The 24,826-nt window shown below is 48.1% G+C and overlaps 3 protein-coding genes across 9 annotated transcripts in view; 2 read left to right on the top strand and 1 right to left on the bottom strand.

The window, feature by feature from the left end:
• Positions 1-3,794: 3,794 nt before the first annotated feature.
• WDR93 (WD repeat domain 93) lies at positions 3,795-15,385 on the bottom strand. 3 transcript variants are annotated; one of them, XM_027688498.1, is made up of 18 exons: positions 15,250-15,380; positions 14,964-15,118; positions 14,494-14,805; positions 13,536-13,731; positions 12,827-12,891; positions 12,506-12,584; positions 11,522-11,649; positions 10,927-10,965; positions 9,952-10,039; positions 9,191-9,368; positions 8,916-8,986; positions 8,393-8,479; positions 7,940-8,071; positions 7,210-7,426; positions 6,482-6,542; positions 5,592-5,748; positions 5,287-5,461; positions 3,795-4,090 (listed from the first exon to the last, which is right to left on the bottom strand). In XM_027688498.1, exons 3-18 carry the CDS (start codon positions 14,755-14,757, stop codon positions 3,979-3,981), a joined length of 2,049 nt encoding a protein of 682 aa, XP_027544299.1. In that variant the 5' UTR covers positions 14,758-14,805; positions 14,964-15,118; positions 15,250-15,380; the 3' UTR covers positions 3,795-3,978. The 3 variants fall into 3 exon arrangements, with proteins under 3 accessions (XP_027544299.1, XP_027544298.1, XP_027544297.1); XM_027688497.1 differs by lacking the exon at positions 14,964-15,118 and having other exon boundaries at positions 15,146-15,385; XM_027688496.1 differs by lacking the exon at positions 14,964-15,118 and having other exon boundaries at positions 15,250-15,382.
• An 89-nt stretch (positions 15,386-15,474) lies between these two features.
• On the top strand, positions 15,475-21,181 carry PEX11A (peroxisomal biogenesis factor 11 alpha). Its single transcript, XM_027688499.1, has 3 exons — positions 15,475-15,589; positions 16,303-16,418; positions 17,929-21,181. The coding sequence occupies exons 1-3, from the start codon at positions 15,534-15,536 to the stop codon at positions 18,492-18,494; spliced, it is 738 nt and encodes a 245-aa protein (XP_027544300.1). The 5' UTR covers positions 15,475-15,533; the 3' UTR covers positions 18,495-21,181.
• A 481-nt stretch (positions 21,182-21,662) lies between these two features.
• PLIN1 (perilipin 1) overlaps positions 21,663-24,826 on the top strand; it is an 8,821-nt gene continuing 5,657 nt past the window's right edge. For 3 of the 5 annotated variants that reach the window (XM_027688683.1, XM_027688688.1, XM_027688685.1), the window contains exons 1-2: positions 21,664-21,926; positions 24,188-24,475. The gene's annotated coding sequence lies outside the window, so the exon portion shown is untranslated. Of the gene's footprint in view, positions 21,927-24,144; positions 24,476-24,826 lie in introns of all 5 variants that reach the window. The other 2 variants (XM_027688684.1, XM_027688686.1) reach the window with 2 other exon arrangements.

Raw genomic sequence — 24,826 nt, forward strand, 5'->3', positions numbered from 1 at the left:
CTATGGCACAACGAGTCTGCTGTGCCTCACCCCAGCCCTGGCACTTGGCTTACATAGGGTGTAAGCTCCTCATAGCAAGAGCCCTGTCTGTCTTGAGCTGCGTGAAGTGCCTGTAAATCCACGGGGCGAGAGCCAAAACACAGCATCACCCTAGTCATACTGCAAATCTCTCATCTCTCTAGCACCCTGAGCTAGGCTCAGCCAACTGCATCCTGTGTCTTGGCCTTGAAAACATGGCTCATTTCTCATCCCAGCCAATGGTCCTGCTCTTGCAAAATCTGGTATCAAAGCCAGCAGAACCTGGCTCCTCATGTGAGACCACACATGAATATTGTACCAGGTCCTAGACAGAGCAGTACCAGAAACACTGGGCAACATCAAACTGGAACGGGAAGAGAGGCAAACTGGAAGGGTTTTGCAGAAACCCCAAATTAAACCAGAGTGAGATGTCTGCCACAATGCATTAGGGAAGATTAAAAGAGTTAATCTGCATGGCTTTGCTGAACAGCACAACTCGACAGCAATAGCCTGAATTCAGAGGAAGACAAGACACTGCACCCTGGTACAGGGAACTGGCATTAGAGGTAATGAGGTGACACAAGTTTGGACAACGAGAGCTATTTGAGCAATTAGGAATAGGATGCAGTAGCTGGCTCACCTATATCTAGACACAAATTTGTACAGCAGGGGAAGAAGCTTGGCCTTCCCTTGCTACTTCCAGAGCAAACAGAGCAAGCACTTGCTGGGACTGCCTTGCCCTAGGCACCACTGTATGTCCCACAGCGTTTTGCAAGGACGTTATTTACCCCCAGTAGGATACAGAGGTCTTTGCAGATTCCTCCTTAGGATTGCTTGAGGCTCTATGTGGTGAGGCACTACAGGATATGTGGGTTGTTGCATTAAAGCTGGCAACACGGGCAACAAGGAGTGCAGATCCCGGAGCACACGGCACTTCAGCTCCTCGGAGGACCATGCTCCTTCCAACAGCACAGTGGCTTACCCAAACAGCCCAAAGCTTGCCCTCAGGAGTGGGGGAATCTTATCAGATCAGCCTCTAATTTCCTCTGCTTCCACAGCACAAGCAAGTATGCAAAGAAGTAAGATGACATTTGGCTTCTTGCAGAGAACAGGAGATAATTTAGCGAGATTAAAGGACAGCCTCCTCTCCCACAGAAACTATCTCTGCATGGCTGGGCAGTAACCTGGCTCTGCTGGAACAATGCTGCTTGAGCGCCTCTCTGTGGATATGAGCTCCTCTTCCTCCCTCTCACAGCCTTCTTAATCCATCAAATGATTTTTAACTTTATTTTACTTTTTTAAAATACAGAGCCAAATGGCTCCTATTATACCCAGGCAGTACCTCTGAGTTCACTGGACTTGGCACTGAGCTAGGAGTTGGCCAAGCCAGAACTCTTACAGTTTCATCATTTGATGGTTATATATATATATATGATACCTCTCAAAGCCTTTCTATAGTTTCCAGCAGCAGAATAGCTCAAATTGGAACAGATCTACAGTTGCCTAAGGCTCATGGAGTGACCAGGAATGAAAGCATAGCTGGCAGGGGCATCGTCTTTGAAATAAGCAATCAGGTGCCTGTGTTTCTCTCCAGAATGTGCTGTGGAGCTCAGCACACTGCTCCATCACCAACACACATGTCAACACACTGATCATGCCAGTTTCTCTGTATCCCTTCGAAGAAGCAGGAAACAAATGGTCCCCTGCTGAAATCATGAGTAAAAACAAAGGCTCTTCATCAGCCTCCTGCAGCTGCTTGTTGTTTTCCTTTCTCTGTGGAGCCTGCCAGCTCCTGGTTATCTTGGCCAAGCACATGATTAGAGTCTTAGAGCAAATTCTAACTGCAAACAAACAAGTACATCTTGAGATGAATACACACAAACTGGTGGGATGTCTAACTGTCCGGCACATCCTGTCCTGCCTCTTCTGGTATTAGGCAGGCCCTGCTCCTCTACTGGATGGAAAGCAGATGGGGTAGGATTAAGGGTAAAGATCCCCAAGCCCTTCACATTTGCACAAATAGCAAGAACTAGACCCAGTGCTGTTCAAGGGGCCACGTATTAGTTGTGTTGGCTTTCTGCAGCATGGGAAGCAATGTAGGAATAGGAATTCCTGCCCCACGTAATCCCCCATGCCTGGTTATGCCAGAAGGTCCATTGTTTCTAAGAGTACCATAGAAACAAAATAACTAAGTTGTATGGCCACCACAACAAGAACAGAAGAAAGGATCAAGGACTGTTCCTTGTTCACTTCGGTGCTGAACCAGGTGGCTCAGTTTAAACTGGCACTGAAGGTTGGTTTGAGCTAACCTGCTTCACTTCTCACTGAAGCAGATGGCAAGTGCTCACACAACCCAGTATCAATATCTGGAACAATCAGATGAGCTGTGAAGCTGTAATCTGTGGCAGATGGAAAATGACAGCACAAAAGGTTTTACTACAGCCCTCAAAGCCCTTCACAAAGGTAGCAAATAGGAAGGTTTAATTCAAATAGCTTGTCCTTCTCCAGAGCAAAGCCAGGCATCTGAGACTGTGAAACAAGGGGGATGCTTCTCCCATTTCCTACCTCCCCAAAAGACTGGCTGACTTCAATTCCAGAGGATGAAATGAAATCTCTCATCAAAACTCAGCCGAAAACATGACAACTTGCTGTGAAAAACTGAAATGGGACCTTGCCATGGGAGCATCTACACAGCTCCATCTATGCTGAATCCCTGGCACCCTGCATTGATGCTTTGCTGAACCTCTGTGGGAGGCACTAGAGTGAGACCTGGAAAAAAAACAACTCCCCCATGCACACAGATTGGAGTGGTTCCTGGCAGATTTGTCAGATTCCTTGTGGGTTATGCAGTTATCCTGGAAGCACAACAGTTTGAGAAAGACTGGGGATTTCTCATGGGGTTTATGCTCAAGAAAGCATATCTTCGCTATGGTCAAGAATGGATGTTTTGAGTCATCTCATCTAAAGCCCTTCAGGTTCCCAAGGGCCCCTGACCACCTGAAGAGCAACAAAGATACCCAGTGCAAAATGCAGGTGGGCTCTCAGCTCCCAACTGAGTAACCACAGTTGAGATGCTGCCAGTCTCCCACAGGACTACAGACCTGAAAATACTGACAAGTGAAAGACTGACCAGGGAGCCTGCACACTTTTTTGCCCCATCAGTAAAGTATACAGGGCAAGCTATTAACTTAATACACTTCTGGAGTAAGAAACAAATGGATGGCTGCTTGGCCTTGCATTGTCCCTGCCAGTTCTTTGTCCTGTATTGCCTGTAAGAGGGATGCTTCAGCTTTTTATGGCCATTGTGCTGGTCATGTTCCTGGCCTGTCTTTGGCTCAGCACAGCCCTGACTTCTCCGAACCCCTCAGCTTTCTGTCCTGCTCTTTAGTGACATTCTTGGCTCTAACACCAGTTTTATCCTGACCTTAACCCAGAGAGCTTGTCCACACATTTCCAGGCTGCAATTCCTAAGCAGTCTTATCCCAAAACTGCCTGCTTTGAAGTCAAAAGAAACAACTAGCCTGCAGAACAGCCTATGTCAGGCCTGTCACACTCTGCTGTGTCACTGCTGCTTAGCACTGCTATGCTCTGGGGGATGACACCTTCATGGCCAATTTGCTGCCTGCTTTGAAATGACCAGGTTTCTTGTTAAGCACAAGGATGCTGCTGGCTGCCCATCTAGGTGGGAGCAGAACATGAGACTCACCGGTGAGCCTCAGCAACACAAAGACAGAACAGAGTCCGATAAAATGCCAGTCCTATGAAGAGCAAGAGACTTTTACTGAAGAAAAGGTTTTATTAAGGACCATTGTTATAATAATAACATACCATATTGCTCTGATGCTTCAGGTCTCTGGGAGAGTGATGATTTGAATAGAGTATCTGTCAAAACATCAGTTCTGGATCATGGGTCTACAGGACTGTGATAGAGCAGAGCCTGCCCTCAGGATGCAAGGCTGGCTACTGCTTCTTCTGTCCCTTCACTTTCTGTTTCTCCTTGTCCATGGCAGCTGCTCGTGCCTTCAGACGACTCCAGTACTTAGGCTCCTCCAGTCCCAGCGGGCTCAGCTGCCTAATGAGGGGGGAGAAAGGGTGGTTAAAACAAAAATGTCCCTGACATTCCCCCAGTGCTCAGACAACTCCCCCAGGGGTGCCCGGGGCCCACTACAAATTAAGCAGTTCGACTTCTTGTGTCCAAAAAACCTCAATGATTCCCTCACAAGAATCAACGCTGAAGTTTACTGCTCTTGACAGCAATGACCTCTGAATTACTTGTTGCCTGTAACCTCTGTAGACATAGGTCTCACTGCAACTGTATTTGCACTGCTCTGCTGCTCTGGCTTCAAGTCTCAGTTCCCAGGGAGTAAGATAACCCTTCAGTACCCAGGGAGCAAGATATTCCTGGAGGTGGCATCTCCCCAGTTTTTCTGGTATAAGGCAGACAAGAATCTCCAGCTTTGTGAGGAGGGACAGAACTGGTGGCTGGTAACATAGGAGTAATTTTTCTGCACTTAATTAGCCAGACAACACCACAGGATTCACCCTGGAGACAAGGAATTAGGGAAGGCTACCCGGTTGTGCTGTAAGGTCATACCTGCACCCACCTGTTACGTTTCAAATTGGAGAATTAAGGCATAGTGAAAAGAAAATAAATAACATTGACACGGATCTGGCTCCAGGTTCCCAAAGCAGTAATTCAAGGCAAAGGACCCAAAAAAGAGATGTCACAGTGCCATCTAGTGACGGCATCAATGCAATGCATCAGCTAAACTGCGACCTCGGCCCGAGAGTGATGGTGGCCTCAAACCGAAGAACCTTCAAGACAAACCTACTTAAACATCAAATAAACCCGGGAGTGGAGGGGAGAAGAGAGGTATAAAGAGACTCCAGCTTTGACTGGCTGTGGGATCAAAAGGAAGATGCAGACACTTGAGGATCGTAATCCATAACAAGCTTGCAGAATTTATGTTGCAGAAAAGCACATTAGAACTAGCAAGCTCTCTCTGCCTGGAAAGACAAGCCTGTCCCAGGCATCCTGACTTACATCTGAAGCTGTTGTAGGAAGGACAGAAGGGAGAAGAGGAAAGGTTCTGGGAGGCTGTCAGGAATCCAGCTTCCTGAACATTAACCTCACCGAGACACAAATCCGTCACAGCACACAGAACAACCCAGAAGATCCAGGGTGAGACCTTGCACGAATCTCAGCAACACTAGGGCTTTCACAATAATGCAGGTGCACTTACCTCTCAGGTAGAAGGAGAAACTTACCTATCACGCAAGAAAACATTACATCTCTCAAACCATGGCAGGTTCTGCAAGGATTTGAGAGGCAAATCTGGTTCCTTTGGGAAAGCCTCCTTCAGTGGGTTAAAATCAAAAAGGAAGATGGTGCTGTGACTGGCTTTGCTCTGTGCCAATTCACTGTCCTGCTGCTGCTCATCTCCTAGACAGAAATGAGCACAGTGAGCTGCTGCATCAGAAGTCATCCAATAAGAACTATCAAGGATCAGGGCACAGCTGAATGCACACAGGGATCATGTATCTATGACCACTCCAAAGTCATAGATACCCACCTCGAAGCAGCAAGCAGGAATTTACACTATCCACTGTGAACACTGGCTGCCAGGGGGATGCTACAGCATGAGAAGGTGGAGTACTGAAGCAGTAAACAGTCTGTGATGTGTCAGTGTTCATCAGGGACACTGTGCCATCCCAGGAGAAGATCAGGACCTGAAACAGCAAATTGACACTTAGAAATAGATGTAAAAGAAGTGAAAAACATTTCCTGGAAAGGACATGGAATGACATTCAGAGTTTTACATCTGCAATTATGATGCTGTTTTCTTTGCCTGCCCCATAGTCATACGGCCACAGCAGATCAAGAGCAGGTCGTGCAGGGAACTTGAACTCAATTGTTGCACGTTGGGATTGGAAAAGGGCAACAGGGCACATTAGAAATGAACTAGATCCAGCCTTCTGCATGGCTGCTATGGTGAGTGGCTTTTAGTCCTCGTCTCCACCTTTCTGAGGCCACTTGAAAGGTCTGGCTGGACTTGTGTTTGTAACTTCCTCACCATGATGCCCCCTCATATTTGACCCTGATGCCTGAAGCTTCATGGCTGAACCCTCTCCTCTTTCAGTTGGACCTGTCCATGTGCAGAGGGCCTCCAGTGCCTCCCACCTCAGTGGTCAACTAGAGGGCATGGGTGCAAGAGCATACTAAGCCAGGGAAGAGAAACCCTTTGACCATTACCAGCTACATATAGACCTATAACTGGTGCGGGCAGTCTTCATGCTAAAAATAGCCAGAGGCTGGGAAAGGATGTGAGGGCAGAACCATATCTGATTGCCTTGTTCTTTATCTTCTAGGCACCCAGTTACAGTCATTACTGGAAACAAGATCCTACATCAACTGGACATATGTTCTCAGCCAGTTCTCAAGAGATCTGGCAGTAATACTCACTGCACTGGGGAAGGCCAGGATGGGCACCACTGCACTGACAGTAAGATTTGGGTCTTCAGGCCTGTAAAACAACAGGTTTTTGTTGCTGTTCCATGTACCTGGCACATACTGAGAGGCTGTGATAAAGACAGTGGCAGTTTGTGGCACACTGGCTGGCATAAAGTTCCAGCCAAGCCCCTTCCCTATACAGACAAAGCCTGTCTCCTTCTGCATAGGAACTCCTGAGGCCTATCCCTGTGCAAACCTGCCTAGGAACTACATTGGAATTACAAATCTCCTGCCTGCCGTGGAGGCATGGATCCAGAGTCTTCAGAGCAGCAGCTTCTCTTCTCCTCAAACCAAGGGGATAAGTGAACACAAAAATGATAGAAAGATGGCAACAAATGTTTAGGGGGAAGTTACTCTGTTAAGGGCAGAAAAGAGAAGAAAAAATTCCCCTGGGTACCTGACAGAGACAGAAATAGTTCAACATGAGCTCTGGAGCTGTGCTACAAGTACTTGTGTTTTGGTACACAGAAGAGCTGAGAAACACCTCTAATTCTGGCATAATCACTGAATTTTAGCACTAGCAAAACCACACTTGCCGATGACAGCAGCATGGCAGAGCCCTCTGGGTAAAAGCAGTAGAAAGTTCTCTACTCTACAGAAATCTGGGGCTCCCTGTTAGACCTGACCACTGTACCCAGGGCTTCTTTGGTTGGAGTGAGGTCTATCAGAGTCCACCTCACCTGTCTGCCAGGAGTGTGATGCTGGACTTCCCGGCCCTGGGTGCTTTCACCAAATAGTAAGAGCTGTCTGTACAAAGCACGAGAAGCTGCACAATGGGACAGACAGGATCTGTACCAGGACAAGGTGTGTCATCACTGGCAGCTGCAGAACTCCGCAGAAAGTGGATACTACGGATAAAACGTTCCTCTAGAAGGGCAGTCACAGACAGTGGGAATCCTGAGGAAGGAAAAGAAACTGGCAATTTATCCAAGGAAAGCTTAGCTTGGACTGTGGCCTGCTCAGAGGAAGCAGCCACCAGAACAAGCTTGATGGCAGAAGAAGACTCTTCTGCCAGGAGAAACCCTGCATCATGGTAGGACGACACTGGCACTGATGGCAGCCTGAACTGTGATGCCACACAACAGTCTCAAAGATGACCTGAGAGTGCAGTGGCAAAGCAGTGACTGACACGGTCTCCCAGCCTCAGGGCAAGACCATTGTCAGTCCTCCCTGTAGCAGTTCCAGCCCCTGCAGTGCCGTGGATGGGAATGGCTCTGCAAGGGCAAGGGAAATCACACTGTGCTGGCGACTTCTGGCCAAACATCTGATGGACTACCGAATCCAAACGATTTACAGATTTGCTTGTGAACTCACTACCAGCCACTTGTTCACACTAAGTCAGAGGCTCCTAGGGAAGGGAGTAATTTATCCACAGTCATCCCAATACACAGTCCCAAAGGGCAAGCTCACCTAGGTGTTTATCCCAAATAGTTATTGTTGCATCTTCACCTGCCAGTGCCAGGTACCTGGAGCAGGAACTGACAGCCGAGCATGCAATCGGAGATGCACAAGGCCACACAACATCAGGTTTCACATCAGAATCTAAACAGAATGACATGAAGAGACACAACTGTAAGAAGGTGCAGAGCATTCTCTCTCATGGTACTAGCATCCATTTTCCCAATAAAACATGCACCATTCTGCAGTCTCCTGCCAGAGTGGCTTCACTAAAAAGACTGTCAGCCTGTGCAACACAGAGCCCCACAATCCAAATGCCAGCCTAACCCACAAGATATGAGTCAGCTCTCCTCCCAATTCTTCATTTCCCTGAATCACTAAGACCTGGCAGAATGACAACCACTGGCCACAGAACACTCCCACTCCTCACAGAGTGCTCTGCTAGAGAAAACAAGACTTTCTTACCCACTTGCTCGTTGAGTGGACGGTTAAGTAAGTACAAGCAGAAATTGTGGTTTCCACCCCAGTGCACACCAATGCCAGCTGGAACATCTGGTACAGAGAAGAGGACAACAAAAAGAGAAGGAGACTTGGGACAAAGAAAGGAACAATCCAACATCATTAAAAAGCTCTCATTAGAGCACTCATGGTTTCCCTGATGGAAACTCTGCTCATACAGAAACTAAACCAGACAACCTCTCCCTTTGTTTGTTATTTTTATCTTGCCTATGTGCCTCCAGTTTTGGGGTGTTTTGGGGGGGTAGGGGAGTTGTGGGCTTTTTTTTAAACTATGGAGATAAGTTTTCTTTACTCCGTGCTGGTAACTGACTAACAAGTCTTAGGGCTGACAGTTTTACCCAGGCTTATGTCCTTGGAGGTGGAATTTATAGAGTGAACCCAAGCCAGAACCACTGAGCTCTAAGTGGAGCTCAACATCATGCAAACAATGTGCTTCGTAGATTAACAGCTTTTTGCCCATTTGGATTACCTGGTTGTACTTCTATATCAGGCCCCACCTGTAGGACCTGGCTAGGCAGAAGGAAATGAAAGGTAGCATGTCTGGAAAAAAGGAAGAAATATATGTAAAAGAAAGGCTTTTATAAGAGCACAGCACTGTGACAAGACCTGAAATGTCTGCAGCCCCCTGCCATGAAGCCTTGAGATGAAGGAGGCAAAGATAAGACAGAGGCTTCCATCTACACTTGCTAAGTGCCCTGTCTTGATGACTCATGGACTGAAATCCTGGTTGGTGTTCCCACTCACCTGGGGACCTCCTCCTTGATCACACCCTCAGCCTCCAGATACTCCCGGTACGTGCTACGGAAGATTGCTTCCTGCAGCTCCCACTGGAAATCCTTGATCAGGTGATTGTACCCCAAGCCAAGCATGCTGCCATCATCCACTTCCTTCAAGGCATCCAAAGGGCTTTCAAAACTACTGCCTGGATTGAGAACACAAAGTGAAAAGGCACAACCCTGGAGGAGCAGACACCATGGAGGCATTTTGACTATCCCTCCTTTGGGGTGGCATTGTCTTGAAGTAGGACACTGCAACTGCTGTGGGAATTTCCATATCACTAGTCCATTTTCCAGTATTTGAAGGCAGGGACTAGGGCAAGACTTCTGAGGACCCTGCTCACCTTGCCTTTCTGTGGCATTCTCCCAGCATAAAGTCTGTTCCCTCCACATCCTCAGTATTTTCCTATAAATCCAGAGTGATGAACTAGGGGTGCTGTCAGGGTCCAGGAAGCAACCTCCTCCCTCTCCAATGACACTGAAGCCAAGGGTGTATGACACCCACTTTGAGACACACGGAAATATTTTGTGCTGACAAGGATGACATATGAGATGGCCCAGTAGGAAACAACTCCCAGTACAGGATTACATGTAACTAGAAAGACAAGTCAGGAAGGGACCATGGAGCGTGTTACTGAAACTTTCTGACCTGTTCTATATTTATAAGGGCCATGATTCCGTTGTGATCTGAAACAGGCTGCAGGTTGCACATACAGAATGAGTTCTGACCTGTAATGGGTTTGGGTGGCTTCACTGTCAGCAGCAGCACTGGGAGATCCAACTTTGGATCATCTTGGTTTGCAGCCACTGGAGAGTCCTGCAACAGAAAAGTGTTGAGAACTGCATTGTGCACTACACTGATGAGTTTTCAGCTGTTCATGGGAATCAAAGGCTTCCTAAAGAATGTGTATGCAAAGGTTGGCTGGCGCTGTTTAGGAGATACTGGGTTTAGGCTCATTCTTCAGGCCAAAACACAGAAGTGTCACTACTTTCTCAACAACAGGGGACAACATTACAAAGGATGTCCTGTCCAGACTCCTGGTTTTGTGCCATCTCTGAATTATTCTTGTTGCAGCACAGGCCTGTGTGAGTCACAGCAATGCTCAGAAAATACAGGGGGGAAAAAAAAGAAAGAAAAAAAAAAGGAAAATAAGCAGGACTAAAGGTTGAGGGGTGCTACTGAAGACAAGAACCAGATTTTACTTCATAGAACCCAGGACTGGAAAAGGTGACTTATATGCTTGGCTGGAAATAGAAATTTGTATCAGGGGACCAGTACTGGCATGTGCCCACTATCACCACCCACACACATTTAGAGCTGGCTAAACAGAAAAGGTCTGCCTAAATAATCAACCACATCTGAGAAGGAAGGGGCAGGAACTTGGGTAGTTTACATGGAATCAGCAAAGAGGGACTGCCTAGGTGTTTGCTTTTGGCTCGGCTAAGTTAAGGGGGATGTTTGCCCTAAAGGCAGGGCTGAGAAGCAGCTCCCTTTTAAATGTCCAGGAAAGTCTTTGCCAAAGGAAGAGGAAACAGTTAGGAGGCAGGTATCACAGAGGGTTAGCTGGAGGTGCTGGTCAGGACATGCCTGTGTGTTGAGAGGTGAAATCTAGGAGGGTGAAAGTGATAGAGGGGATGGTTATGCCCTGACTCAGCATTTAAAATTCTCCATAACAGCTCAGGATAGTCACTGAGGGCATTTACCATCTCTGCAGAAATGTCTCCATGCAGTTCCTGAGTTTCCTGCACAAGAACCAGAGGTGACAGTGGTTAGTGCACACAGGCAGAGACTCTGCTCTGCTCAGGTGGGTGAGGCCGTGACCCACCAGGCTCCTCATGTTAGATAGTCTAAAACACAAACCCTGGCTCAGGGCCAGACTCCTCAAGGGAGGCATCCTGCCTGATTCCCACTCCTCTTCACCTTCCCCCAGTAACATAAGAGAGAAGCCCTGTGGGAATACCCTTACACAGGGCCCTCTCAAATGGGGCAATACTGCTGGGAAATCAGCTGCCTGTTTCAGGGAGGGGCAGAAGGAATACTAACCCCGGGACCAAGGGAATCTCGTTGGAAAGCCTGTCTTGGGAGAGTAAACATGGCCCAATAACACAAAGGCCTTATGAAATGTGGGATGGGCAGCTGTAGTAGTTGTAGAGACACACACACCATCCCCTTGGGCCAACAGACTTGTTCAGCCTGTATCTTGCTGTCACTGTCCGCAGCAGCAAGGCTTGGGGAAAGACTTGTGGGCAAAAGGGTGTAAGGAAAAATAGCACAGTGGGAGATGGAACTGTTTTGTACCGCAGATGTACAGCTTGGCCTCCTCTCACTGCAAGCCAGCCCTGCTACAGCTTTTGAGTTCTCTTCCATCTCCCTCAGCCAGGAATCCTTAGGCAATTGGTAGATCTCCAGCCAAGCTTTTGTGCTGTCTGCATTGGGAAACCGTGTTGAGCAATTAGAAACGAGGAGAAAAGGTCTTTCAAGCAAGCAGCCTCTGTTATCTTGTAATTTTTGAATATAAAATCTCTGAACTCCATGCAGTCCACCTCTCCTCCCACTGAAGGCCTGACATGCTTGACTGAGACTCACATCTCAGCCTCCAGCTCAAGTCCTTGAGGTCCCATACCCACCAAAGAAATTCCATGAAGCTACTCAGTCAAGAATTTGACCTGTAGCCTATGAGTAGCAGAGTAGAAAGTAGAAAGTGAGACGTGGTCTCACATTAGTTCTCTGTGGATGCTACATATCTCATATTCAGCATGTGTCCAGGCAGATTCCACCAAACATGGGTCCAGAAAACCTGCCTGCAGTGGATTCACTAAGACAACTGCCATGAAACAGAAGAATGTTGTAGCAAGGAGTTTCTTGTCAAGTTTTCAGAAATTCTCTATGCTGCCTGACTTATGTCTACAGAGAAAATTCTTCAGGCCTACCTATTCCCACTGTAAAAGTGAGCCATGGCAAAACAGAGGAAGAACTGAGTTTGGGACTCCTGGAGAGGAGGGAGAAATCTGCTTTCACTGAGCCTTCTGGGAGCTGGGAACTGCACTGACTGGTTCCAGACAGCTCACTTTTGGGATCAGTCCTGGTCCCCACCAATCCTTTTAGAGAGGACAGGGAGTGGTAGGAGCAGCTCTCTAAGCTGGAGGAGGGACTGGGAGGGTTATAACAGGATCCCTGTGTACCCAGAACACTTGCAGCATCTTAAAAGCATTGCTGCTGGCCCCTCTGCTGTGTGACAGAACACAGTAGTTGTCACCCAACAAACCATGTTTCTGCACTTGCCTTGCAGCAGGACTCCTGCGTAATCACCGCCCGGGGACAGCACCACCTCCACACAAGTGCTTCTCTTGCTGATATCCCCCTGCCAAAGGAAAACAGGCTGGCATCAAAGCAGGATCACTGATTCAGAGAGCTCCATGGCCTTACGCAGCTCTCAACAGGCTGAAGGCCAGGCAGATTGTTGGAAGAATGGGAATAAATATTGGGCAGCACTCTTGGAGTGCTGCTGCCCGTGGCAGAAATTCCTGATGGCAATTAGTACTCCTCATGATTGATTACTTACCAGCCTGTGCCCAGGGTTTATGGAATTAACTCAGTACTTACCACTTCATTTAGGGCTTTAACGAGCAGGAAGCTTTCCTTATGAAAGCAGAAGAGCCAGACAAGCCCTGGAATAGAAATACAGAAGTAGCAGGAGGAGGGGGAGAAAAGTGAACATGGTTTTGGGAGATGGTTGTTACAGCATGTGCAGGAGAGTGAACAGGACTACATTTTTTTTCTGGGCTCAAGGAACAATATCCCACTGTTTCCAGCACTAAACTTTTGCTGGCTTCCTTATGCCATCACCAGCAAACATTTGATTGTGCACGGAGATGGATAAGCCAGTTTGAAAAGTATCTCCACCAGAACTGATAGGTTTCAGATGAACCAACAAACTAATCTCTTTCCCACAGGGAAAACACAGGTGCAGAAACAGTTGTGGGCAGGAGGACATAACCAAGCAGTGGCTCTTTCTGTCCAGTCCAAGGTTTTCCTAAAATTTGCTGTGCTTCACCCTCAGCTCTGCACCTGCCTCTCCTGCTCCAGAGAGGACATCAAACCCACACCCTCTGCTAATCACAAGGCCCTAGGGCCACTCTGTCACCCTACAACCTTATAGGTATCTAACGCCCTCTTTGCAGGGCTTTCTAGGAAACCTGTCAGCCACCCTAATGTTCCTCCTGATTTAGCACTCTTCCATAATGCAGCTGCCTATTCAGCTCCAGAGCAGAGTTATCCCCAGCTAGGGCAAGGAAATCCATGTCACACTAACCCATTTCATCCACAGCAAGAAGGACATGGGTCTCATTCCCCAAATCCGAGGCATGGAGGGCACAGATCTCTGTCTTGACTGCATCCCAAGCACAGATTTCCTTACAGTCACGTGTGCTGAAGGCAGCCAGACCCACAGACACACCAACAAAGATGTATTTTCCAGACACTGCAAGGCAATTGGCTCTTCCAGTCACCTACCAAGAAAAGGAAAACATGAGCGTAGTACCTGACTGCCTTCCCAGAGGAAGATACATCAGCCATGCTAACGATATACTCACGGCCTTTCACCAACAGAAAATGATGATTTATTCCACAAGGGAAAAATTTTGACATGTCCTTTCATGAGAAGAGCAGGGGAGCATCAGAGAGCAGGCTCTCATCTCTGTCACAGAGATTGTTTTGTGTTGGGAATGAGAAAGTTTGTTCCCACCTTTCCATTTCCCACAAACAGGAGGGGCTTTAAAGGCCAAGAGCTCAGGAGCACTCAGCCTTCCCACTGCTAACACAGAGCTGTGCTGAACCCCTCCAGGCAGTTGCAGGATACCAGTGTCTCCTCCTGGATTCTCTACATAACGATGGAGAAGGCAGCACTGCCCTTCTGCTCACAGTGCTCCCATTGGAGTATTCACCACAGCACAGAGCTGAGCTTGCTCATTTATGTGCTACTGGCTAATTACCTCTCCTTAGCAGACAAGGGTGGAGCCAGCCTGGGAAGCACAAGGTGAATTTAGTGTTTAACATTGGCTTCTCTCTTTTCAGAGAGGTGTGATAGACAAGTGAGAAGCAGAACCTGCCAGACAAGCTTAGAAGCTGCAGGCTTTTAAAGTGAACTAGTGAGATGGTGGAAGATCCTGAGGAAGGTCATGAACAGAAGAATGTAAAATCAACGGAAGGGATATTCTTCAGGAAAGCTGCTACAGTGGTTAATGCTGTCTCTGGTGTGGGGGGCTCTGTACCTGGAATTCAGTTGTAGGAGAGCATTTTGTGGGCTGGACCTTCCGTTTTTGTGCTTCTTGGAGCATCTCCCTTCTCTCAATGATTTCCATAGCACTCTCAAAGACCTGCATCACCAGTTTCTTGATCATCCTGAAGGGCTGAGGCAACGCATCGCACTTCCGATCAGGATCCTGCAGGAAGAAATCTTCCTCATCATCCTTCGGCCAGTCCTTTTCAGATGGTGGGGGAATCTCCAGGGGATGCCTCCGCATATTCGCAGCCATGGCTCTGCCCTTCCAGGTGCAAAGCACACCACAGATGCAGGAATCACCCTGGGTGCAGAAGAATGAAGAGTCCTGCAATATCTACTTTAATGAGGTAATGGGGGAAAAGATGATTAATGATCTCTAAGGGGGAGTTCCTTTCAGTACTGGTAGCCAGAGCAACCCTGTTCTGTATGGCTCGTTTCTGCTTGTATCCCCTCTGTTACCCAGGGGTTTTGTCCTGCTCTGGGAATATCAGTCACACAGGAATCTGCAGGCTGCCTGCAGGGAAAAGGGAGCCTAAAAAACTTCGGCACGAGTTTGTATAAAAATGATGACAAAGCTTTAAAAATATTAGCTTGAATTAATAGACTTATTTGGCCTGAGAAAAAAACCCCCGACAATTAACTTGGAAGAGCAGGTGTTTTCACTGGAAGTTATAAACTTCATTTCCAAGCCACCATGCTTTATAAGCTTCACCCCCACCGCCGTCACCGCACACATCGGCCTGACCTCGGAATGGGGCCGGAGGCCGAGGGTCCGGGCCGTGCTCCTCCAGCTTTCCCGGCGGGATTCGCCGCAGGAGCCGCCGGCGGCTCCCGGGCGGGGGAAGCCTTTAGCGGTGACACCGTCGCGGCCCCGCTGTTGACGGTCGCCGTGGTAACGGCGCGTCGCTACCGTGGCCCGGCCGGGAACGCGGCCCCGCAGCTCCCGCGTTCCCCCGGCGGGGCGGGGCCCGGGCGCAGCGGGGCGGAGCGGCTGCTGCCCCCGCGCAGCTCCCGCAGTGCCGCCGGGCCATGGAGGGGTTCGTGGACTTCACCAACCGCTGCCAGGGCCGCGACCAGCTCTTCCGGTGAGTGCGGGCACAGGCTGCCTCCCTCTGCCCCCCCGGGTCGGGCGGGCCCCGGCCCCGCGCCCATCCCGTCCCTCGGCCCCGGCCCCGCACACGCACCTGGCCTGGCACTACGGGGGGACCCTCGGATCGGGCTTTAGGCTCGGACATTAAGCTTTACTCTGTCCAGTTCTGGGCTCCTCAGTACAAGAGACAAGGAGCTGCTGGAGATGGTCCGGCGGAGGCCGCAAAGATGGTGAGGGGTCCGGAGCATCCCTGTTCTGAGGAGAGGCTGAGGGAGCTGGGCCTGGTTAGTCTGGAGAAGACTGAGAAGGGATCTCATTAATGTGTACAGATATCTCAAGGGGGTGTCAGACTCTTTTCGGTGGTGCCCAGCGACAGGACAAGGAGCAAAGGCCATAAACCAAAGCACAAGTTTCACCTCAACATGAGGAAGAACTTGTTTCGATTGAGGGTGGCAGAGCACTGGAACAGCTGCCCAGGGACATCATGGAGTCTCCCTCTCTGGAGACATTCCAAACCCACGTGGACACATTCCTCTGTCACCTGCTCTAAGTGACCCTGCCTGGCAGGGGGGTTGGACTGGGTGATGTCCAGAGGTCCCTTCCAAGCTTAAATCTGTGGTTCTGTGAAATAAACCCGCCCTGCTGCTGCCATCCCATGATTGTCCATGTCTCACCTGTGTCCCCTTCTCCTCGTTTTTTCCCTTCCAGAGCCACTCAGTACACATGCATGTTGCTTAGCTATTTAATAAAGAATAAGGCCGATAAAAAGAAGCTGGTAATGAAACTCAAGCAGTTGGAATCTAGCATGAGCTCTGGCCGGAAAAGTAAGTACCTGCTGTCTAGAGGGATAAAACCTTCTTTACTTGCTCCTTCCAGCAAAACAGCTCCTGGCCTTGTGTTTTCTGTAGTTAACCACAAAACTCTTTTAGTGTATTTACAAAGTTGTCAACAGGCCTTATCCCTGCCATGGCTTGCCAGGCTGGGTACGGCCAAATAGACCCTTCTTTTTTCCTCAGCCTCCTCTCCAATTGGGCAGTCAGAATTATTGCTGGAAGGACGAGATTAATAAAAGTTAACAGTCAGCTTGCTGCAGAGGTGGAATTGTCATCTCTGTTCAAGGACAGACCAGAGTTACAAGGCAAGGCTGTCTCACTGTGCGCTCATTAGTCCTTCCAGCTGATGGGCTGAGACAACCCAGAGTTAAAGATCATCATCCCAATAAAATCAGTTCTGAAGGACCATCCTTCAATATGGCTTTTTATGTATAATTTTTTTTATGTCCTACTTCACATATTAATTTTCTCTAGCATTTATACTCTACTAAATCACCTACCCTCCATGCTTTCCTCACAGTCTGTTTGCATCACTCCCTTCTGTGTCACAGCTGCATCCACAATGGTTATGCTGTTGCTGTAGTTGTATCACTTGCTTTCGGGCTGATCTTACACCTACTTACCAGTTGCTCAATTCTGGAACAGCTGCAACGCATGAAGCAAATATTCTAATTTAACGTGTTGCCATGGGTTTGTTTATTATTCCAGTTTGCTCCAGAGTATGGCATTTTCTAGTGGAGAGGCCAGCTGGTTTATCAACAGAGCCATAATTCTCTTGCTTCTTCTAAACAAACCACTAATAGACATCAGGCCTAAACTCAGGGCTCTGGTAGCTCCACCAAGCTCAGGTGCTGCCAACATCTGTCACTGTGACAGTGCAGCAGGGTGTAAAAAGTGTTTTGCATAATATTGCATTAACATTCACGGGGACGTGCCACAGGTGAAAGCAGGTATGTCATACATTGTAGCTTGAAATGGAATACACTGTTCCACACAGTTTGCACTATGTGTCTCTGACAAATTCATGGGAGGGATTTGTGCTCAGCATGTGAATCACCAGCTTTCACAAATGCTTAGGAAAGATGAAGCTCCTGTTTGCAATAGGATTAATGCAGCAACATCTCGTGTCCACAGAGTTAGGTGAAATCCAGTGAAATGTACAGCTAAGATTAGAGGCTCTGTTTGTGTCCCCTTATTGCTGACAGTGACTCCTGCAGACCCAAGGGTGACACTGGTCCAGAGGACACCCAGGTGCTGAGAACAGAGTGGCAGGAGGGACTGCAAGTCTGGCTATTGACAAAATACGTGTGTAGGTCCTGGGCTCATGATGTTCACACAGAATTGAGATGTTCAGACCCCATTCCTCACTAATACCAGCAAGTACTTAAGCATACAAACACCCAAAGCCCTCTAAGTTTTTTTAAAGCACATGTGGACAGTGACAGGCCGCGTTGTCCTGCGTAAGGCCAGGCCATGCTAACCTTTGTGGGGTTTCTTGCAGTGTTCAGACTGGGCAACATGGTGCACGCCTTGGTGGCAGCCAGGAAAACTGCAGAGCTGCCAGATGTGATTCCTCGTTTCTGCCTCACAGCCTCCAACCTGACCCGTGCCCTGTACTTCGTGTGCGACGCTGTGCTCTGGGTGAGGAGCGTCGGGCTCCAGCCCCACATCGACAAGCCCAAGTGGAGCAATTGGGCCACCAAGTGCTACTACTACTCAGTCCTGCTGAATCTAGCCAGGGACTGGTATGAGATCTCCCGGAGGCTGGAACAAGCTGCACAGGAAGAAAAGGAAAAGGAGAATTCCTGCTGGGACAAACACAACGGGGAGCTAAACTGTGTGAAATACAATGGTTCGCGTGGTTTTCTCCTCCTGCTCTTTCAGATCCTGAAAAGAAATCCTCCTTTGCTGCTGGACTTGGTGAAGAACCTCTGTGATCTCTCAGGCCCTTTGGATACACTGGGAATCTACAAGACCAACCCAGGAGTGATTGGTTTCTGCGGTGTCCTCTCCTCCCTGGTGGGGATCCTCACATTAGCAAGCCCATATCTGAAGCTTAAACAGTGACATAAGAGGAGCTGCATAGTATGAGGCTGCAGCTTTGATCCTCTGATAGATTTTTATCTTCATATGGCACTTTCAAATGAACCTGTCTTACAATAACCTCAAGATTAATTCTGTCTTTTGAATAAGTGAATTCTACCCTTTTTCCTTCCCTGTGCCTTTGCAGATGAGTTTGGTGCCATTACACACCCCCTAACGGAGTGGAGATAGGAAAAGGCAGAGTAATATTTCACCAGCAGAAACAGGACTTGGAACATGGCTGCTAGATAAGAAAATATTCCTTTATTTTAATACAGGGTTGTGAAATAGCTGCATAGGCAACTGTCATAGGTACATGACTGATGACTAATCATGTTTACGCTGGAAAGCTGCAATTCACTAATTCAAGATTCCTACAGTCAGATTGTTTGTACTGGGCTCAGGCAAGTTAGGAGCTGCAGTTAAAATGGCCTGAAGTCAAGGAGGAGTGTTTTGATGGGTTTGGGTTGATGGATCCTGTTTCCTGCAGGCAGTGGTCTGGGTGCAGTGTGATGGTAACTGAAGAGTGGTATGATCTGACCTTTGATGATCTCTGTGGTGTGCAGTGGTGGTGCTGGAGCTGTAGTCTAGTGAGTGCCAACTTGTGTCCCAAGAAATCAGCACTTTTTTCTTTTCCTTTGATACTGTGAGCCAAGGACCGTTGGCCAGTGACTCTGACTCCTCCAGCAGGCCATGGCTGAGGGTTTTGGTGAAGGACAGTGTGTGGAGAAGCTCATTTGATTGTTGGTGATGCCATGATTTGTAGGGAACTGGGTTTCCAAAACTGTGAATCTAAAACCACTCATGAACACTAAACCTCCCATTACACAAACACCTGAAGTTCCAAACCACTGTGACTGCAAGTGCAACAATTTTCCATTAATTCTGTTGTGATAAGGAGCTTATTTTGCAGTTTTAATTTTACATGAAAAATTCCAGTATAATAAGGAGTTTGGAACCTGCAGTTAAGGAGAGAAGCCTGGCTCAGAGCTAGTTGAGTCAGACAGACTGCAAGGGTGTGTTTCTAACTGTGTAAGCTCCCAGAGGGAAGGGAATGGAGCTAGTCACGATAATATCTGAATCCCTTGTGAGAAGAAAAGCTTCTTACTGAATTTGGGCATTTATGGTTTAGATTTTCCTATCTGGTCCTCCCTATCCTCCCTGTTCATGACCACAAGATTTCTTGTGTGTTCCCTTGCTGGCTGAATGGGTTTTACCATTTGAAAATGCCTCATATTTGCCCTGCAAGTGCATTATTGTTCATCACTGACCTCACTGGGAATCATGCCTGGCAGTATACTTAGGTTAAAAGAGAAATGCTGTGTCCAGCTGTCTAACATGGCATACAGGCTTTGCTGCTCTTGACTTTGCAGAGTACCAGTTTGGACACCATCTGAGAAAAAATGCACATTATATAGGAGATAAAATTAACATTTTTCTTCATCAGAGTAAGACCTGTGTGTTCTGCTGCTTTCTGGTGTAAGAACTCCTTGTTTAATCTATCAGGAGATGTGAACAGACACTCTTACCTGGGCCAAAGTGTTCTCTTATTATTTCTGATGCTATCTGAAAACAGAAATTAAAAGATGCTGGTCTCTTTTATTAAAAGGCAAAGGTTATGGAATTAAGTAGGCAGGTAAGGCAGTGCCCCAGTTTACCTTAAGTCATTGTGGCTGGGCTTGGAATTACTTCCAGTCTTAATATGAAGTGTTAGCCTGCCAGTGAAGTGTTTGAAAAGAAAGAGGTTGCTGGGCAGGATAATTAAGTGTTCTTGAAGACCAGATGTGGCCTGCAGCAGCTCTTCTTTTTAATATGGAAATGAATAGCATTAAAAGTAGAGCATACTGGCAGTTCAGACCATAATGGAGCATTGTGCCTGGGATATATTGTATTCAAGGGCTTCCTCTCCTTTATAACAATGGATTTTTTTTGTTTCATTCTCCATTTGCCTTTGATCTCCTGGCAATATGGAACCCATCCCTCCCTTGGTCAGATTTGATCATTATCCCAGTGTGTAGCAACCCCTGGAAGGAAGGAAGAGGAGTCTTGATTATTTGACAGTGGAGGTTTGGCCACCTTTTGTCTACAAAATTCCATCTTCTTGCCAAAAAAAAGTGTTTTCAATCCCACCCAGGGGAGCTCTCGGATGCAAAATACTTCACGAAATACTTGTGTGTGAACTGCTTTCTCTTTCTCTCTTTTACTTTGCAGGGAAAGGGAAAGGCATTGATATAGTGATGTAGCCCCTGTGCCCTGCAGAGAAGGGTGGGTTTTTCCCTGTGCAGGCAAATACTGTGCAAAGCCATAAGCCAGGCTTTGATGTTTCTCCTGTAGGTACTGGCATGGATTAGCAAGTACAGCCTTAATGTGGGAGATGGGGAGGTGAGCTTTCAGCCTGTCTGAGCCTTACCTGTCCCATTCTACATGATGCAGGCTGGAACATACAGGAGTAGCTCTGTTTACTGGATGTTAAGCACTAATATTTGCCTTCTGCTCCCCAGCTGGAGGCCGGTGATTTAAGATACCTTAATGTAATGTGACTGAAGCCATAGAATCATGATCATATGGAGAAAATCCTTTTAGTGCCTTTTTTTGTATCTGTTTCTAATACAGCAGTTGAAATAAGGACAAGATGTTTGAACACAAGCAATAAACTGCAATGAGTGTTGAGACCATGTCTGTGTGTGTAACTTGGTGGTATAAAGATATGCTGAAGGAGGGAGGATTCCTCCCACCTCTGAATTTTATGGTGATGCTGTTCAAGAAACATTGCCTCTGGTTGGGTTCTAGAGCTTTCCTTCTGCAGTAGCCAAGTGGCAGCCAGATTCATCTGGCTAATTTACAATCCCTATTTCAGCTGCAAAAATATGATTACCAGATAAAACTGCATCTGTGGAACGCCCCGAAGCAAGGTGACATTTTGGGAATTGCCATCAGCTGTCCTTGAGTACCAGCAGTGAGGGTTGGAACCTTGTGCCCAGCGTAGGCACAGCTATGGTGAAAGGAATGGGTGCACCTGCATTTTCAGTATCTTATAAACAACCTTTCATTTGGATGGTCATAATTTAATGATAAATGCCAGTTCAGGACACGGAGCAAAGGGTAACATCTCCAGCAGAGACGGCAAGGGATGGAGCCAGGATAACCATTAAACTGAGTTTACTGTTAGCTCCTATCCCCTGTAGTAAGGGCCTCACGACCTTGGAAGCTCCAAAATGTCAGCTCCTGAACAATGTATAAAGCATTGCATTCAGCAATGTTTTAGCAAGAGTTTCCTTCTGGATTAGTGGCCTTATACACATTTTGTAATGGAAACAGTTAGCAGGAGAATGGTCATCTTCTGCTTACAGACAAGGCCTTCCTAGTGTTAACACTGTGCTTGGCATGATATTTCAAGGAATTCCCAAGGATTCCCAGGTGAGTGGCAGGAACGATCAAACGTTAAAAACCAACAGTTCCGGGGAGACACCAAATGAACCAGTTCTGTAGAGGAAGGGTGACTAGGGGAGGGTGTGTGAGGTCTTCAAGTGTCTAAAAGGTTTTCTGCCTAGAGAAAGGAAATAATTTGGTCTCTAAATCCATCCAGGAGGTAATGTGATTATATTGCAGCAAAGAATTAAATCACACTTAATTTTTGAACTGCAAGTAAAATAAAAGTCTAAATAGATTGCCCTGGAAAGCAGTGCTTAAAAAGAAACTGGTCAGGCATCTGTCAGCAGTGGTTGTGGGGTTGCTGATCCTGCATGGAAATGGAGTTACCTCCCCAGCCCCTTCCCAGACCAAAGAGTAAAGTCTTGCTGGGCTTTGGGGATCTGGCTCATCCCCTCACCGTGGTATGTTAATGGTACAGAGGAGACTCCAGAGGCAAGGGTGTGAAACTGCTTCCCTGCACCCCACAGATCCACAGAACTCTAAATGTTGCCTGCAGGGGCACAGGAAGTATTTCTGGTGTGAGCAGGAGCGGTGGGGTGGTGGGGGCCGTGGTACCTTTGCACTACAGAGCCTGGGGCTGGCACAGCCTTTGCCCCAGAGGAAGGGGAGGGGCTGAGCAAAGGCGTTAGTGGGGCAAAGGCTGTGTTGTCAGTTGATCCTGACTCCAGCCAAGGCAGAGAGGAGGTTGGCATGCCCCCTGCACTTTTAGCCAGGCCAGCAGAGCTGGAAAAAGTCTCAGTGCCAAGAGAGTAAACTTTTGAGCAGGCTGGTGCCCTTTGTCCTGCTGTCTGGAGGGCAGGGACTCACCCCAGCACTGAGCTGGAGGCAGCCCAGCACATTCATGTGCCTCTGTACCCAGCCAGCAAGGCAGGCCTGCAAGCTTTGCACAGCCCCAGGCTGGAAGCAAACTCTGGGCTCTTTGGGAAGGAAGGGGGATATTTACCTCCCATGTGTGGCTTTCCCATGTCCCTGGGAAGTCTCCCACCCCTACGTACAGGCAGCACAGCCAGGAGCAGAGAACGATGGAGTCATGGTGGGTTCACACCTCTGTGTCCTGCATGGGGTGGTGGGAAGCTGAAGGCATTCTGAGCCACGTGCCAGAGGTCTCCCTGCCTCACACCAGGTGGTCCAGGACACACAGCAGCCCCGTGTCAGCAGGCTGCCTGGATCACTCATCTGCACTGATCCCCTTGGTTATTGCCTTGTCCTCTGGCACTTTTCCTCTTTGTTGTCCTTGTCTCATCAGTGTGGCTCATCCTTGGTCTCCAGTCAGTAACCAAGACCTGGTATAGCTCCATGCAGGTGATGTCTTTTCTTATTCCAGTCAGTACCACAAATGGATTTGTTGATGATGTGCCGTGCAGCGAGGCCATGGAAGAGCAGCATTTCAGTTGCTGGCAGGTCAAGGAGGGCAGTTGTTCCTCTATGAAGCATTTGTGAGCTTACATTTGGGAAACTGTGTCCTACTTCGGTCCCAACAGCACAGGAAAGATCTTGACTGGAGTCCAGCAGAGGATCAATCATTGAAAGGATAAGCATTTAGAGGAATGAAGCACGTGCTGTACCGGCACTGACTGGAGCACAAACTCTGCTCAGAGGTGCACAGAGCAAAGGTAGAAGATGGCAGGCACCAATTGCAAGAGAGAAAATTCCATCTAGACATAAGGAAAAGCTAGTTTACCCTTATTATAGTTAGCACAAGTCCCAGAGAGATGGGAATCTGGTCCTTGGAGATTTTCAATACTGAAGGTCTTACTGATCTACCTTTGCGGGTAGCCCTACCTTTGAGTAAGAGTTGAGTAATGCAACCTCCAGAGATCACTTCCAACTTGATTTTTTCCTCCATTTCTGTCTAGTCCAAATGCATAGAGTTTGCCTAATGCAGTGTCTGCCCTGACCCTCAGCTAAAATCCTCCTCACCAAGACCAATGAATCCTCTTAGAAACTTCAGACCCGGCCAAACCAGATTGTTTAATGCAGGATGTGTCCCCTACATCTGCCTTCTGCTCCTTCTGCTCAATAAACTCTCCTGAGGAGGAACTATGTTCTTGGTCTGTGTTAGGTTTCACAGCAGAGGATAGTATCCTGGTCCACCGTGGGGCAAAACAGGGGCTACAGAAATGCAGAAAGGATTTAATATCTTGGGAAACTCTGCCTGACTCTTCACCTTCTCCCTGGCTGCTCATGATCTGTTGCTTTTGAGCTGGTGAAGTCCAAAGGCAGCTTCTTCTCATCTTCTCCTGAAGGAGTGGTGTTAAATCCCTGTGCATCCCAGCTGTACCACAGGCTGTGCAGGGAAGACAACAAAGGGGATTTTCTGCCATCATCTGTTCCCAATTACGGTGGCTTCAGGGAACTTTTTGGCCAGTTTCCACCACAACCCGTCAGCTTCCAAACCCACGCAACTGGGAGGTGGGGCCTCGTAGTGGTGGTAGTGGCCAGAGCACAGAGCATCACCCTCAGAAGACACGGGTGAAGGGACAGTGCAGCCACCAACCTCTGCTCCAGCTCTACTGGGAACGGGCTGCCCCTCGGTGAGTAGCCTGTGCCCACAGCTTCAATGGGACCGGGGGGTGAAAGCAGGGAGCGCTCACTCTTTTTAGATTTCCAGAATTTCATCTGCTGCTAAGAAAAGGGAGCCTGTGCTGGGGCTGGGAGCTGGAGTTGTGTTTTCGGCTGTCACCCAACCAGGAGCAGTGGAGGGGAGTGTTTTGCAGTGCTTTTATCCCCTGCTTCAAGCTGGAGCTGCACAGGAACAGGCACTGACATTACAAACAGCAGATGTATGAGGAGGAGAGGCTGACCTCAGCTGGACATCTCACCACATCCCTACCCACAGCTCCTCTCTCTGCTCTTTCTCAGCCTGAGTCTATTCTCATGCACAT

This window comes from Neopelma chrysocephalum, unplaced genomic scaffold, assembly GCF_003984885.1.
Source record: "Neopelma chrysocephalum unplaced genomic scaffold, ASM398488v2 Primary Assembly neopelma1_75, whole genome shotgun sequence".
In the NCBI taxonomy this organism is placed as follows: Eukaryota; Metazoa; Chordata; class Aves; order Passeriformes; family Pipridae; genus Neopelma; species Neopelma chrysocephalum.

Excerpts from the sequence above, each read along its gene's own strand:
- WDR93 (XM_027688497.1), bottom strand. The coding sequence starts at position 14,757 with ATGGCTGCGAATATGCGGAGGCATCCCCTGGAGATTCCCCCACCATCT. Across the intron at positions 13,732-14,493 it reads CTCCTACAACTGAATTCCAG|GTGACTGGAAGAGCCAATTG; the intron begins GTACAGAGCCCC and ends TTTTCTTGGTAG. Across the intron at positions 10,966-11,521 it reads GGCCAAGCTGTACATCTGCG|GAAACTCAGGAACTGCATGG; the intron begins GTACAAAACAGT and ends GTTCTTGTGCAG.
- PEX11A (XM_027688499.1), top strand. The coding sequence starts at position 15,534 with ATGGAGGGGTTCGTGGACTTCACCAACCGCTGCCAGGGCCGCGACCAG. Across the intron at positions 15,590-16,302 it reads GGCCGCGACCAGCTCTTCCG|AGCCACTCAGTACACATGCA; the intron begins GTGAGTGCGGGC and ends TTTCCCTTCCAG. Across the intron at positions 16,419-17,928 it reads CATGAGCTCTGGCCGGAAAA|TGTTCAGACTGGGCAACATG; the intron begins GTAAGTACCTGC and ends GGTTTCTTGCAG.